Source organism: Gallinula chloropus (genome assembly GCF_964237585.1).
Source record: "Gallinula chloropus genome assembly, chromosome: 30".
NCBI lineage: Eukaryota > Metazoa > Chordata > Aves > Gruiformes > Rallidae > Gallinula > Gallinula chloropus.
The window spans coordinates 2,064,830-2,081,201 of NC_140115.1; the positions used below are offsets into that span (position 1 = coordinate 2,064,830).

A 16,372-nucleotide genomic window follows, 5' to 3' on the forward strand; every position below is an offset into this window, starting at 1 on the left:
ATGCTATTTCCTGGAAGTCATTATCATGTCCCCAGCCCACGCAGAGTGATGCTGAGCGGGTTTCTCTGGTGGCCGTCGATACTCTTCCTCACTGTGTCCCAGGACTGAACCCCATTCCTGCGCGTGCTCATCTCATCTTCGGCTGATCTTTCCTAACCCTTTCCTCACTGCCCTGTTCTCCTGTTTCTGAACAATTGCTGCCAACCAGATAATCTCCACACTGTGCATCTCTTCAAGGCTGTAAATAACGATGGAGTGTTTTTGTGCTGCTTATATCTGTCTAAGTGCCATTATCTCCAGCAGTCTCTAGACATTTTTTAATCCTCGTGGGGGATTTTCTGTAGAAGTGAAGGAGCAATAACTTTGAACATCTAGTGCACATTTATTCTCTGTGTTATAAAACAGGACTCCTATGAATGGCACGTATTAACTGGGTAGTGTAAATACAGATTTGCTGCAATTTGATCATTCTCTGGCTTTCTGTATTTTCTGTCATACCCAACAAAGTAAGATAGAAATTGCAGCCAAGTGTTGGATGGCTTTACATTAGCCAAGGCTATTCATAGTGATCCTGCTTCCTGCTTCTCTCCCTGTCAGGAAAGTGATGCTTGAACCTTGCCACCACAGTCTCTGTTTCCAGTGCCTTGAAGTACAGTGTGACCTAAACCAGGACATGGGGAGAGCTGTGCACCTCTTCAAGGCTGGAAATAGTAATCACTGGCAACTGGCAGCCTTGAAGAGATGCAGAGCTTGTAACAGTGCCTGCGTGGCTGAAACCGGGCTGCCAGACAGCACCCACAGTGACATGGCTGCCAGACAGCACCCACAGTGACATGGCTGCCAGACAGCACCCACACTGGCAGGGCTGCCAGACAGCACCCACACTAACATGGCTGCCAGGCAGCACCCACACTGACATCACTGCCAGACAGCACCCACACTAACATGGCTGCCTGACAGCACCCACACTGACATGGCTGCCAGACAGCACCCACACTGACATGGCTGCCAGACCCCCTGTCTCGGGCTGTGCTGCTGCTCCTCGGGCTCTCACAGCTCCCCTCCCCCCAGCACAAGGTGTCTCCTTTCCCGGGTGGCTGTTCCATTCCCCACAGGAGGGGGGAGTTTCTCACCCTCCAGCCTCTCCCCACCCCCGGCACCCCCTCTCCCTGCAGCTCCGCTCCCCCGCCCAGCCGGGGCTTTTGGTATCTGCCACAGCCTGGGCAGCAAGTCCCTGCCGGAGCCATCTTGGCCTCGTGTGGAGTTGGCAGCCCCAGAGCTTCAGGCCCTCAGTCCCTGGTAAGTTCACCCCTCTTTTCCACCCCCTTTTCTTTGTGATGGCAAATTTTTGTGCAAATTTCATGCTGCAACGGAGAGAGACGAGACACAGCTTGATGCAAGCAAGAGTTCACAGCCTAAAGGCTCCATCCCATTATCTGTGAACCTGGCAGTGCTTGAGGCTTTGATTCTCAAACAGCATGCCTCAACTCACAATACTTTTACCTAACAATCCTCTTACCTCACAATCCCTTTACCTCACAATCCCCTTACCTTACAATACCTTTACGTCACAACCCACTTACCTCACAATCCCTTTACCTCACAATCCCCTTTCCTCACAAACTATCTGTAAATCAATTCTGTGAATTCATAATCCCCTTACCACAAAATCATCATAGCTCACAATCCCCCTACCTGACAATCCCTTTACATAACAATCCCCTTACCTCACAATCCCCCTACCTCATATTCCCTTGCCCTCACAATCCCATTGCCTCACAATCCCCTCAACTCCCAATCCCCTTACCTCACAACCCCCTCACCTGACAATCCCTTTACCTCACAATCCACTTAACTCACAAACCTCTTGCCTGACAATCCCTTTACCTCACAAACCCCTTGCCTCGCAATACCCTCACCTCACAATCCCCTTACCTCACAATCCCTTTACCTCACAGTCCCCTTACCTTACAATACCTTTACCTCACAATCCCCTTATTTCACAATCTATCTGTCAATCCTTTGACTTCATAATCTGTTTGTCTCACAATTATCATACCTCACAATCTCCTTACCTCACAATCCCTTTACCTCACTGTCCCCTCAACTCACAATCCCTTTACCTCACAATCCTGTTGCCTTTGTTTAGGCACGGCGACCTGGTTCAGGAACGGCAACGGCGCCACACTCTGGCAGCACGGGCCATCAGCTCACAGACACCAATGTGGTGGACGGCAAATGGTGTTTATTAGCGAGGGGCACGGGGCTTTAAACCCCAGGGCTGTGATGCCACTCCCATCCTCTCACCTTACTGGCTACTTGCTATTGGTTACCTGTGGAGGGGAGGGGTCCTACCTTTCTGTACAGCGCGACATCTTCCGACCGCAAAGGCCTATCTATCGACAGTCCCCTGTCCCCAAGCCCATTTTTAGAAAATGAAATTGGACTTTTCTGGGGGATTATTTTCAGTCAAATTAAAATGTTTGTTGATGCTGAAAATATAAGTTAGTTAGGACTGTGAAAGAAATGGACTTGTGCTGTATCCTATGTTAGCTGACATCATCACATTAGTAAAACTCTTTCTAGAAGACAGTGTCTGCTTAAAAGTCCCCCTGCAACTGTACAGAAGTTGAGAGGCAAGAGTAAACTGATGATAGTGGCTGCACACTAACAAGCTTCCAGGGCAAAGTCACTGAGTGTGGAGGCCCATGGCAGAAAGGAAGATTCCTGGAGGTTTAGTAGAGGCTGCTCAGTGCTGTGGGTGATGAAACTCATTCAGAACATTGACACGTGCCTCTCTGAATGCTGATTGGAGCAGGAAATCAGGGAGCAATTTCAGGATGACAAAGTGAGAAGATACAGACGTGCTGTGTCATGGAGCCACTTGCATGTGTCCTGTCACACCACAGGGCCCAGTGGTCCTCCAATGCCCAGTGAAATGGGGAGGCTTTTGGTCACCAGCTGAAGTTAGTCTCTGGTCACCGTGAGGGTGGAAGCTTGCAGAGTGCCTACACACCCTGTCTCTTCAACCTGGCACTGCCCAGAGCACCCTCCACCTTTTCCTGTGTCCTAATCCAGGAGCACTCACCTATCACCCTACTCTAAATGCCAACACCATAGTTGAAACCCTCACCAGATGCCTGAAGCTTAACCCATCCCTAATGCTGAAGCCACCCTCCCCACATCTTCAACCCTTCTCCAAAATGGTTCCTAAAGAGCTACAATGAGGGCAGGGATTGTGAAGGAAAGGCCAGGGAGATGAGGTTTGGGGCAAGAGGAAGAAGGTGGCATTGCTGGTGATGATACTTCTGCTGGAGGAAGCTGGTTGGTGAGGAGCAACATTGTGAAGTGCTTGAGATGCCTGAGAGCTTCATCCAAGAGGGAAGGGACTGTGGGGAAGGACAAGGAAGCAGAACTTGAAAGGGACAGCACTTGATCCCTACTCTTGACATGCCAGCCTTGATCTTGGCCCTTCCTTCTAGCCCTAACCCAATCCCCTAAGCCACAAAGCTGAGCAGCCCTGAAATCATTTTCAAGAAGCACTAAGCAGAAACACAAATCCTCACCCTGAGCCTCACCCAAACTGTAAAGGGGGAACCCTGACCCTTAGCCCTGTGAAGTCATTGAACCCTTGGAGGAGAAGGGTGAGGTGGCATCTATCTTTGAAGGGCTTGTAAGACACAAGGGGAGTGGTGGGTGGGGAAGGGACTTTTATTTCATCTGTGCCTCAGAATCTGAATAGTGACAGCCTGATTGCAGAAAGCTCATGTCTTGGGTTGTGACATTGCTTCTTCCTGACATCTCACAGGATGGGTCACTCTTGCAGGTTCTCCTCCTGCTGGTGGATTTCAACCACCTTGTAAAAGGAGAGTGGGGACTGGTACCAATCCAGGAGTATCCTGGGTTTCATCAAAGATGACTCCTGAGGTAACAGACCTACGAGAGAGTAGATCTATTGGTTACCAGTTAGTCAGTAGGACCCCCAAGGAAACTGCCCTCAGCACCAAAGGAGCAGAGAAGAGCTGGCAGATGTTTTCAGATGCTGTCGTGGTTTTACCCTGGCTGAGGGCCAAGATCCACGCAGCTGCCTGCTCCTTAAAGGAAAAGAGCAGGGGAAGAGGGAAGGGGGGGGGGGAGGTGGGGGGAGAGGCAAGGGAAGGGAAAAGGAAGGGGCAAATAACCCCAAAACCAAGAAACTAAGAGGTCCAAGGGTTGGGATAAGGATAGTTTACTAATATAAAAGAAAGATAAAATACAACAATGCTAATAGGACTTTAGAGCAAAAATATATGAAGCTGTTGATACCCAATGCAGTTTCTCACCAAACCCACAGCTCAGGCCGTGCCACCCAGAGCCGTCCCAGAACCCGACCGTCCCCCAAGAACCGCGTGTCCTGGAGCCGCCCCAGGCCTTCCTCCCATCAGCCCCCAATATCCTGGGCAGGATGTAATTGGCATGGAATACTCTCTTTGGTCAGTTTGGCCACCTGTCCTGGCTTTGCCCCTCCTTTCCCATGAATAGAGAAATACGAAGAGCTGAGAAAGTCCTTGACTGTCTGACAGCAACTAAAACCATCAGGGTGTTATCAGCACTGCTTTCATTTTAACTCTCAAACACAGCATTCCATCCACTGCTACAAAAGAAGTTAACTCCATCCTGACCAAAACCAGGACAGCTATATAACACTGTGCCACTCACTAATAAACGCCATTTGCCGTCCACCACATTGGTGTCTGTGAGCTGATGGACCATGAGGCCAGAGTGTGGCGTCGTTGCCGTTCCTGAACTGGGTTGCCACGCCACAAAAGGCAACAGGAGGCCCAAGGTCAGTCTCTGGGGTTTTGGAGTCGGGGCTACAGAGGATCCAGACACTCTAACAGAAAGGTAAATACTGGCAGCACATGAAGGGGTTCGAGCCGCTTCAGAAGTGATTGGGACTGAAGCCCAGCTCCTGCTGGCACCCCGACTGCCAGTGCTGGGCTGGATGTTCAAAGGGAAGGCCCCTCCTACACAACATGCCACTCATGCTACATGGAGCAAGTGGGTCACACTTATCACACAGCAAGATTGAATAAGAAACCCCAATCACCCAGGAACCCTGGAAGTGATCACAGAGTGGCCAGAGGGAAAGATTTTGGAATATCACCACAGGAACAGGTGACATGTGGTGAAGAGTCTTCAGTGTACACTGAATTTCCAGAAAATGAGAAGAAAAATGCCCTGTTCACCAATGGGTCCTGTCACATTTCTGGTAAACATCAGAGGTGGAAGGCTGCTGTATGGAGTCCTACACAACCAGTTGCAGAAGCTGCCTATGGAGAAGGCAAATCCAGCCAGTTTGCAGAGGTGAAAGCCATCCAGCTGGCTTTAGACATTGCCAAAGGAGAAAAAAGGCCAAATATTACATATTTCTCTATAATATTTCCTGGATGGTGGTCCAGGGTAGATGGTCTAAATAATAAATGATGTTATGAACCTCCCCAGGACTATGAAAATGTAAGATCTGGGCACGATGTAGATGGTGTGGAAACCGGAGTGGATAATGTCCTGGTTCTGGCCAGGCCAGACCTCACCTCCCCTAGCAGCCAGCACAGGTGACCTGAGTTTGCCTGGGCTGTTTTTCACACCACCTGACATCACTTCCCCATCCAAGGGACTGGCTGAGGAGGGGTAGTCATACCATGCTGCAGCACTCTGTTATTGATGGGTTTGTAATGTACTCTGTGCTGTCACTGGGTGTGAGTGCAATTGGGGCTGTTATTGTTCCCGTTTTATGGTGCTTTTGTCAGTAAACTGTCCTTATCCCAACCCACAGAGGCTCTGTCTGTTTTCAGGCAGACTTAATGCAAAGAGAGCACAGGTCTGGGTCACACAAGTTCAGGAGAAGCTGCATTAGGAATGGGATGGAGGTGCACTATTTTATTATAGATTAGACAGAAAAGAAGGAAAAAACCTTCCACAACGTGGAGCAGTTTATTGCTGCTTAGAAACACCAGGCACACTAGTAATCAGTTTCCACAAAGCATCCTTGAGCTCCTGGTTCCTCATGCTGTAGATGAGGGGGTTCACTGCTGGTGGAACCACCGAGTAAAGAAACGCCACTACCATATCCAGCACAAGGGAGGAGATGGAGGGGGGCTTCAGGTAGGCAAACAGGACACTGCTGACAAACAGGGAGACCACGGCCAGGTGAGGGAGGCAGGTGGAAAAGGCTTTGTGCCGTCCCTGCTGTGAGGGGATCCTCAGCACAGCCCTGAAGATCTGCACATAGGACACCACAATGAACACAAAACACCCAAAACCTAAACAGATACTGACCACAATGAGTCCAATTTCCCTGAGGTAGGCATCTGAGCAGGAGATCTTGAGGATCTGGGGGATTTCACAGAAGAACTGGTAAAGAGCATTGCCATGGCAGAGGGGCACTGAAAATGTACTGGCCGTGTGCAGCACAGCATGGAGAAACCCACTGCCCCAGGGAGCTGCTGCCATATGGACACAAGCTCTGCTGCCCAGGAGGGTCCCGTAGTGCAGGGGGTGGCAGATGGCAACGTAGCGGTCATAGGCCATGACAGTCAGAAGATAGAGCTCTGTTGTGATCAAAAATAAAAAGGAAAATAGTTGAGCCACACATCCTGTGTAGGAAATGGCCCTGGTGTCCCACAAGGAGTTGGCCAGGGATTTGGGAACAGTGGTGGAGATGCAGCCAAGGTCAGTAACAGAGAGGTTGAGGAGGAAGAAGTACATGGGTGTGTGGAGGTGGTGGTCACAGGCTATGGTGATGATGATGAGGCCATTGCCCAGGAGAGCAGCCAGGTAGATGCCCAGGAAGAGGCAGAAGTGCAGGAGCTGCAGCTCCCGTGTGTCTGCAAAGGGCAGGAGGAGGAACTGGCTGATGGAGCTGCTGCTGTTGGACATCTGCTGCCGTCAAGAGTGGAGACCTGTCCAAGGAGGAAAAGACACAGTGAAAAGTGATGGAACACTTCTTTTAGGAAAACATCTTCTAATTCTTAGGGAATGCCCTCAGATTGACTCCCTGCATTCAGGAGGACTTTTGGCAGGTCCCTTTTGGGAGGTCTGCTTTGTGCTGGATTGAACGTGCCACTGCTGGGAGGAGGGTCAGCTGTGGGCTCTGGAGAACTCAGTCCTGCCTTGCAGCAGTCAGTAAATAGAAGGATGGTGGGATCTCAGACTAAATGCCCTGTGGATAGGAATGAGCTTTTCAGCACTGTCACTCCTATTTCACCTGAGGGCAGAGCAGAGCTTTGGTAATGGTGGGACAAAGGGAGCAAGGAAAGGAAGGGAAACAGTGAGAAACAGTCCAGCCAGGGCTGCAAGGACAGGGACAGACAGACAGGTACTCGCAGGTTTCTCAGACTGAAAACATGGAAGTCTTGTCTCAGAGTCTGTGCTGGGTGGCAGAAACCAGGAGGTTGATGTGGGAAAGTATCAGCACTGTGGGTGATGTCAGGGAGGTACCAAATCCCCACTGCCAGGGCAATGCTGGGAGCAGCTCACTCTTCCTCCTTGCCAATGTATCTGCTAACTGCAGCTGTCCCTGCAGATGCTTCTCTTTGCCCATGTCACCTCTGCTCTGTGCTCACAGACCTCATCCAAATTACCCTGTGCTCAGCTCTGCTCTGCAGACCCCTCCTGGCATCAGGGCACTGCTCCGTGGAACCTCTGTGTGTGCAGGGCTCAGGAGATGCTCTGACAAGTCCTAATGACCAATGAGTTTGCACTGCCTGCTGCAAAGTTATCAGGAAAAGTTCAGCTCCCACATCCCAGCCAGTCCACAAGAGCAGAAAATTCAAAGTAAAGTCTCTTTACCTGGAGTGGAAAATTCATCCTTGGTGTTCTTGAAAAGTCCCTGGGAAGTTGCCAGGGATCCGCTGGAGCTGGGAGCAAACCTGTCCTACACAACACACTGACAGCAGGAGGACCCTACGCTGTCCTTCCATGGGTCACACTTTAAACTCACAGCTTCTTTCTGCACTGCTGATAGAAGTCCAGCAGGCAGGCTGAGTTCTGACCCTGGCAGCAGCAGAGTCCCTGCCACAGCACACAGACCCTGGGGTGCAGGGACCCTGCTCACTAGGACAGCCCTGGGCACCCCTGGGTGCACACGCTGCTTCACACCTCTGCAGCCATGCCCAGGAGAAGACAGCTGTCCTGCCCTGTCCCTCTGATGGGGCAGAAGGGCATCCCTTCCAGGCAGCACTTTCTGGTCTTAGAGAGAACCTGTCCTCCTGACAGACCCCACACACTGCCCCATGTCCCAGCTTTAGCAGATCCCTCCAGGAACAGAACCTGCATTGCCCTGCACCCACAGACATACCAGGCAGAGTGCTGTGGGGATTTCTTCTCAAGTGAGCTCTCAGTATCCATCACCACTCTCAGCCTCACAGGTGTCCCCTCGATGCCTACAGGCATTGTCCCCAGCCCTGTGTGCTTGGCAGAGGAGCTGCTCCTGGCCAGAGCTGTCTCTCTGGAGCACTGCTGGGTTGCAGTGAGCTCCCTTCATCCCAGGAGCCTGGCCAGCTCAGCAGAAGACCAGTTCTTCTAGGCTCCCTCCTGGTGCCTCAGGCCTCATGGGGATCGCTCTGTGATCTCATCTCTGATGTTCCCTCCCTCAGCTGGGGAGAAATCCTTCTGTCCAGCAGAGTCCTTTCTCCTGATCAAACCAGAGCTGGGCAGGACAAACACCTTTCCTTGTCTCTGCATGAGACAGGACCTCCAGGCAGGGACAAGCAGGGGTGTCTGACCCCCTGCAAAGGTTAAGGAGCATGGCTGCCTGGGACCTGCTGGTCCCCGTGCCCATGGGAATTACTGAGAGTGGAGGCCAGGAAAGAGTTGCTAAGACACCAACCCCTGTTGTCACCTGAAGGGCCAGAGGTGAAGCCATGTCCAATCGAAACTCCCAGCGACTCTAGAGGGGGATGAAGTCCCTGTAGTGTGCATTAAAACCAGTTGGCAAAACAGTCCAGGTTATTCCTGCTACAGGCAAAGACGAACCCATTTGTGGGATTGCTTTAACTCAGGGACCTGAGTGCACTTGGTGGGTGATGAGAAAGGATGAGGAAGTCCAGTGTGTACCCCAAGGGGTTTTAGTTCTAGGTGAGGACAGCCACTAAATTGTTGGTGTATAACAAAATCGCTCAATGGCAGATGGTCTAAATAATGGATAAATGATGTTATGAACCTCCCCAGGACTCTGAAAAAGTGAGATCCAGGCATGATGTCAATGGTGTGGAAACAGGGGTGGATAATGTCCTGGTTCTGGCCAGGCCAGAGCTCACCGCCCCAGGCAGCCAGCACAGGTGAGATGAGTTTGCCTGGGCTGTTTTCCACACCACCTGACATCACTTCCCCATCAAAGGAAATTGGGCTGGTTGGAGAGGGGTGCTTGTGGCATAGTGCAGCACTCTGTTATTGTTGAGTTTGTAAGGTACTCTGTGCTATCACTGGGTGTGAGTGCAATTTGGGTTATTGTTCCCCTTTTATGGTGCTTTTGTCAGTAAACTGCCCTTATCCCAACCCACAGAGGCTCTGTCTGTTTCTCCTCGGGGAGTGAGCGAGCAGCATGTGGTGCTCAAGCATTGCTTGGGGCTGAACCACCACAGTTTCCAAGCCACAAGCAGTGAGCTTCTCTAAGAGAAAGTTCTGGAAAACTGTGTCCAAGGCCTTGCTAAAGGCAGGTAGACAATAAACACAGCCCTTCCCTTGTCAAAGAAGCAGGTCACCCTCTCATAGAGGGAGATTCAGTGGGTCAAACAGGACCTGCCCTTATGAACCCAAGCTGACTGGGCCTGATCACCTGGGGGTTCTTCATGAACTGGATAATGCTGCTCAGGATGATCTGCTCCACCAGCTTCTCTGGGACTGATGTCAAACTATCAGGCCTGTAATTTCCCTGATCAGCCTCCTGTTTCTTCTTATATAGGGGATTACACTGACTGATCCAGTCAGCCAGGACTGATGGGAAGTGGCTTGGTGACCCCCCCTTGCCAGCTCTTTCTGCACCCTTGGGTGCATCCCATTCAGCCCCACAGATCTATGCACATCTCTGTGGTGCAGCAGGACCATCTCCTCCTGGATTGACGTGGGGTCATTCTGCTCCCTGTCCCTGTCTCCTCGCTCAGGGAATTGGATTCTCTCTGTACAACTGCTCCTATTACTAAAGACAGTGGCAAAGATTTCATTAAGCACCTCAGCCTTGTCCTCATCTTTCCACAATGTTTCCTCCTGAATCTGATAGGGGATGAAGGGTCTCCCTGCTCTTTCTTTTATTTAAATGTAAGACAGATGAATTTCTAGCTGCGCTTTGGACCAACAATGAGGAGATACTCTCATCCTGTTGTTCTTCTCTCAGCGTTACACACCCCACGATGCCCCAGGTAGAGCCCTGAGCAATGCCTGAGGGACAAGGACCTGTCTTCCCTGGGGCTGGGGGTCAGGGCTTGGCCTTTCTGCTTCATCAAACCAACCCAGGGCTTTCTTCAGCGTCTCAGCTTCTTGTACATTGCCTTTGCCTACCAGCCAACATGGCCTCCAATTACCTGTGCTAACGAGTCCCTGGGGAGGCTCAGCCAGCAATGGCTCTCAGTGGGACTCATTAATACTTCAGGGTACTTTGGCTTCTGCTTTTGACATGGAGTTTTTTGTGTAATCTCCTCTCAGTACCTGAGCTTCAAGGACTCAGCACCAAATGCACCCCAGGGCTCTTTAAACTAACAAGCAAGCCCTAACGAGCTATGTCTCTTCATGTAATTATATTCAGGTCTTCAAGAGATGGACTGATCATTGAAGCAGTTTCAAAGGGAGCTCAGAGTAAAAGTGATTTATTTTTAAGGGTGTAGGTTATTATTTTCACTGTAGAGGAGAGGTGATAACCTCTGACTGAGATTGATCCAGGGTGCCTCCTAAGGAGGTCTGGACTGTTGTGGAAAATGGCCCCCTGAGGTCTGACACAGTGGGGACAACCTTGCTGCACATCTCCACAAGCCCACCATGACTCTCACCAGCCAACTGGGACTTGCATCCCTTGTCCTTACATCAGGTCTCTCTCTGCACTCCACAGTGGGGCATTACAGCCCCCCTGTACCAGCTCCCCTGCTTTCCTTAGAGAACTGGCTGCACACAGGCAGCACACAGGGAGTTATTTTCCCAACAACAGAAGAAACCTGACAAGATTCACCATTAGATTCAACACTCCTCACTCTATGCCAAGGGCAATCTGCCACCAATGAGGTTCACCTGCCACAAAGCTTAACCATGTGAGAGATGTTTTTGTGAGAGGAAGGAGACTGTGAAATCACCACAACTCAAGAGCTGGCTAAAGACAGAATGAGTCAGACAACTGCCAGAAAGGCAAGGGTTTAACTCCCTGAAACTCAGAGCAGCAGCTGGATGGTTGAGAGGTGTCTGAATGGTCCAAGGGGAAGGGGAAGGGAAATCTAGAGAGCAACCAGAAGCACTGGAGTGCAGATCCATTGATGGAACTATGATTTCAGACATGGTGAGTTGACTTTGGACAGGTAGAAATATGTGACAGACAGGAGAGATTAAATGCTCAGCTGTCCTGTTTCTGGCCAGGCAATAGTTAGCCTCCCCAAGCAGCCAGCAGAGGTGAGCTAAGTTAGCAGAGGTGACCTGAGTTAGCACAGCTGAGCTGAGTTAGTCCAGGCTGTTTTCCACACCACCTGACATCTCTCCCCCATCAAGTTGGCTGGTTGGGGAGAGGCACTCATGGTTTCCTTAAGGACAGTCTGAGTGTGGCTGGGGCCTTTGGTTTGCCCTTGTGTTGTGCAGTACCTTGTGATCCTTTGGTCAGTAGAGTCCTCTGTGTTATCTCTGGATGTGAGTGTAGTTTGTGATGTGCTGTTATCATTTTTTCACATTTTGTCAGTAAACTGTCTTCCTCCAAACCCACGGAGGGTCTGTCTGTTTCTCCTCCAGGAGTGAGCATTATAACCTGACCCTTGTCCATGAGTGAGATGGGAGAAATGAGAAAAGATTTCAGCTGCCTTCCAGGTGAGCACATCATCACCTGGCTACTCCGATGCTGGGACAATGGGGCATGCAGCCTGGAATTAGAAGGCAGGGAGGCCAAGCAGCTGGGATCCCTGTTCAGAAAAGGAGTTATTGACAAGGTGATTGGAAAGAAGTTTCAAGCCCTCAGCCTCTGGAGGCCACTTCTGTCAAGTGTGGGGGAAAGGTACCAGTTCAGTGAAGACGTCATGTGTTGGCCAGTCAAGTGGATGACCACAGAGCAGAGTATGCAGTATTTGAGGGGATTAGCCATGTGAGAGATGAATTACTATGATCCTGATGATCTGCAGCTACCCACCAATCCTGATGAAGTCCAATGTTCCTCACCCATGTGGTATAAGTCTGTGTGGAGTGCACCAGCATCATATGCCAACTCACTGGCAGTAATAGATTGGGGAAAGGAAGAAGCACCGACAGCAGCTGAGGTGTCTGGCCAACTCCATCTACTTGAAGAAAGTCTTTGTTCCTCCCTTGTCTCAGCTGTGGATAAGTTGTCTTGAGAGGTCTGACAACTCAAAGAGGATATGTCCTACTGCCCACCTGGGCAGCACTCTGAAGCAGGCCTTCCCCTGTTCCAGAAAAAAGTACACACCAAGAGGCATCCTGTGGTTCTCTCTGCATGACCATGGTGAAGACATGAGGAGGTGAGATGGGAAACCCACCTCCAATCCTGACAAGCTGCAATGAAAAAGAGTTACAAAAAGAGATTTCTCCAGGAAGAACGCTGCACCAGTTTCCAGTAGACAGCCCACCAGACTGTCATTGTGCCTGTGATCCTCTTGAAGGGACTGCTCAGCCTTTTTTGGGAAGGACAGTATGATGAACAAGATTAGAGGGCAAGTTTGCAGAGGTACAAGCCATCCAGCTGGCTTTAAACATTGCCAGATGAGAAAAGTGGCCAAAATTTTACCGCTATACTCACTCCTACATGGTGGCCAATGCCATGTGGGGTGGTTTCAGCAATGGAAACAAAGCGACTGGGAGTGCAGAGGCAAACCCATCTGGCCATGATGTAGATAGTGTGCAAAAAGGGGTGGATAATGTCCTGGTTCTGGTCAGGCCACAGTTATCTCACCTGTGCTGGCTGATTGGGGGGGTTGAGTTAGCCCTGGCTGTTTTCCACACCACCTGACATCACTTCTCCATAAAGGAGCTGGTTTGGGCACCACTCCTGGGTGCCTCCAGGGCAGTCTGAGTGCAGCTGGGCTGTTGGGTTGGTCCTCCTGTCCTGCAGCACTCTGTAATCCTCAGGTGGGTAAGGTACTCTGTGTTCTCACCGGGTATGAGTGTCATGGGCTGTTTATTGTTCTAGTTTCATGGTGCTTTTTTCAGTGAACTCTCCTTATCCCAACCGACAGAGGTTCTGTCTCTTTCTCCTCTGGGAGTGAGCCAGTGGTGTGTGGTGCTCAGCCACTGTTTGGGGCTGAACCACCGGAAGCATTTAAATTACTCTCTCCTCTTTTCATTTATTTTCTATCATGTCCTTTAATGCCTCTTGCTGAGGCACCACAAGTCAGTTGAGGCTTCTACACTCACGCATTAACTGCTGACACATCAGAGCTTCACTTCCAGCAGATCCTGGAAAAACCCTCCGTGGTTTTACAAAGAGAAACCTCAAGAACTTTTCCAACCAGAGCTGACCTGCTCCTTCTGATCTTGTGATGTTCTGCATCAGGGGATAACCAGAACAGGGGGTGGAACCAACACATCGTCCTTTTTTGTGACCAATCCATTACTGGTGACACATGATAATTTATTCATTGCTGCCCAGTGCTTGCACAGCATCAAGGCCCTTCCTGATTTGCATGCTGCTCCACTAGAAAGTAAGCTCAGTGACACTGGTTGTTGTGAGGGAGGACTGCCAGGGCAGCTGGTGCCAACTGCCCAAAAGAATCTCCCATGCATGATGACATCATCAGTGAGCAGGGTTAAACCTCAACACCCACACATCAAGGGAATTCAGACATGACTGGTGGAGCAGCAGTGTCAAGGAGGAGGCTTTGGGCGTTCTGAGGGATGCCATAGCAGCCAGGGATGCTACACAGGAACCTGTCCATGAGCACATTGGGCAGCACTGGGTGTAGTATGACCACCCATGCAAAGGCACTTACTGTTCAGTTTGACTCAACACTGGTGTGGACACCAGCAGAGTGTCCAGGAGTGGGGGGGGTCCCCAGTCAGGACGAGTGTGGAGGAACAGTCACAAGGTTGAAAGAAATTCTGCTAAGTTAGGGTTAGGGGTCTTGTGTGGAGAGGCTGTGAGACCTAGGCTTCTTTAGCCTGGGGAAGGAGTGTCTGAGGAGAGTATAGGGGTAGCTCCAGAGAGATTGAAATTTCCTTTTCAAATGAATGTCAATTAAAAATAGAGGTGCAGATGGGTTATGAGCATGAAGAAATGCCATTCTGAGGGTAGTGCTGTGGTGCTTGGAGTTACTTGGAGGAAGTGTGGATGAGCTGGTGGCTTTGTTTTTCTGGGAACAGCTGGTGAGGAGGGAGAGACAGCAGTACAGGCAGGGACATGGTGGGGTGAGAACAAGTTGAGGAAGGTCATTGGGTGCCTGCAGCCATCAGGGAAACAGGCCCAGTTGTGGGACAGTGCGGGATGGCCTGTGGTGCAGATGGCCAAGAGTGCTGGCCAGGCTAAAAGGCCCCAATAGAAATGAGGTCTTTGCCCGCTTGGCTATGGCTGATGCCTCAGAGGCACAGAGGCCTCAGAGGAGACACATTGTCCTCATGGCCATGGAGCATCATTGCCTCCTTAAACCCATCCTGTGGAGGCCACCATGTGTCAATGTCATGAGACTAGCAGTAATGCAGTAGAGGAAAATGCCAAGCACGGGCTCATTAGGGAGGTAAAGGTCAGGGGCAGGTTAGGACAAAGTGACCATGAAATGGTCGAGTTCAAGATCCTGTGTGGAAGAATCAAGCCAAAAAGCAGGATAACTACCCTGAATTTTGGAAGAGCAAGATCTCCTCCACAACCTATTAGGAGCTGTCCCATTTGCTACACTGTTAGAAGGTAAAGGAGCCTGAGAGAGATGGGTAGCATTTAAACAACTCTTCTTCCAAGCACAGGACCGGTGCATCGCTTTGAGTAAGAAATCAGCAAAGAGAGGCAGAAGACCCGTGTGGATGAACACAGAGCTATTGGGTAAACTCAAAGGGAAGCAGAAGGTTTATGAACTGTTGAAACAGGGTCTGAGCACTTGGGAAGAATATAGGGATGCTGTCAGTGCCTGTAGGGACGCGACTAGGAAGACGAAAGGCCGCATGGAAAAGAAGCAAGCAAGGGACATAAAAGATAATAAAAAGGGTTTTTTCAGATATGTGAATAGTAAGAGGATGACCAGGGATAATGTGGGTCCCTTGCTGAACAAGGCGTGTGTCCTGGTAAAGAAGGTGGAGATACTGAATGCGGCCTTTGCTTAGGTCTTCACTTCAAAGGCCCCTCGGGATCCACAGATCCTGGATGAAAGCAGGAGTGTTTGGGAAATGAAGAGCTTCCCTCTGTTTGAGGTAGGGGAGGTCCAGGAGTGGCTCAAAGGGATTAATGCACACAAATCCATGGGCCTGGATGTGATGCATCCACGTGTGCTGAGGGAGCTGGCGGAGGTGATTGCTGAGCTGCTCTCTATCATCTTCAACAGGTCTTGGAGGACAGGAGAAGTGCCTGAAGACTGGAGGATAGCCAATGTCACTCCAGTCTTTAAAAAGGTCAAGAAAGAGGAACCTAGTAACTACAGGCCAGTCAGCCTCACCTCTGTCCCCAGAAAGGTAATGGAACAGCTTGTTCTGGATGCCATCTCCAAGCAACTGGAAGAGAAGAAGGTCATGAGGAGTAGTCAGCATGGATTCACCAAGGGGAAATGGTGCTCGACCAATATCATAGCCTTCTACGATCTCATGACAGGCTGGGTAGATGGAGGGAGAGCAGTGGATGTCGTCTACCTTGACTTCAGCCGGGCCTTTGATACTGTCTCCCATGACATCCTGATAACAAAGCTGAGAGAGCGCACGGGATAGATGAGTGGACAGTGAGGTGGGTTGAAAACTGGCTGTTGGACTGAGCCCAGAGGGTTCTGATCAGTGGAGCAGAATCTGACTGGAGACCTGTGACTAGCGGTGTTCCCCAGGGCTCGGTGTTGGGTCCAGTCCTGTTTAATATCTTCATTGATGAACTTGATGAGGGAATAGCATCCACCCTCAGCAAGTACACCGATGATACAAAGCTGGGAGGAGTGGCTGACACGCAGGAACACTGTGCTGCCATCCAGAGAGACCTGGACAGGCTGGAGAGCTGGGCAGTTAGAAACCAGATGAG

The 16,372-nt window shown here is 50.5% G+C and overlaps 1 protein-coding gene across 1 annotated transcript; it reads right to left on the reverse strand.

Moving 5' to 3' along the window:
- Window positions 1-5,973: 5,973 nt before the first annotated feature.
- LOC311202474 (olfactory receptor 14A16-like) lies at window positions 5,974-6,918 on the reverse strand (the record flags this gene model as incomplete). Its single annotated transcript, XM_084277059.1, has 1 exon — window positions 5,974-6,918. The coding sequence occupies one exon, from the start codon at window positions 6,916-6,918 to the stop codon at window positions 5,974-5,976; it is 945 nt and encodes a 314-aa protein (XP_084133185.1).
- Between the last annotated feature and the right edge of the window lie 9,454 nt (window positions 6,919-16,372).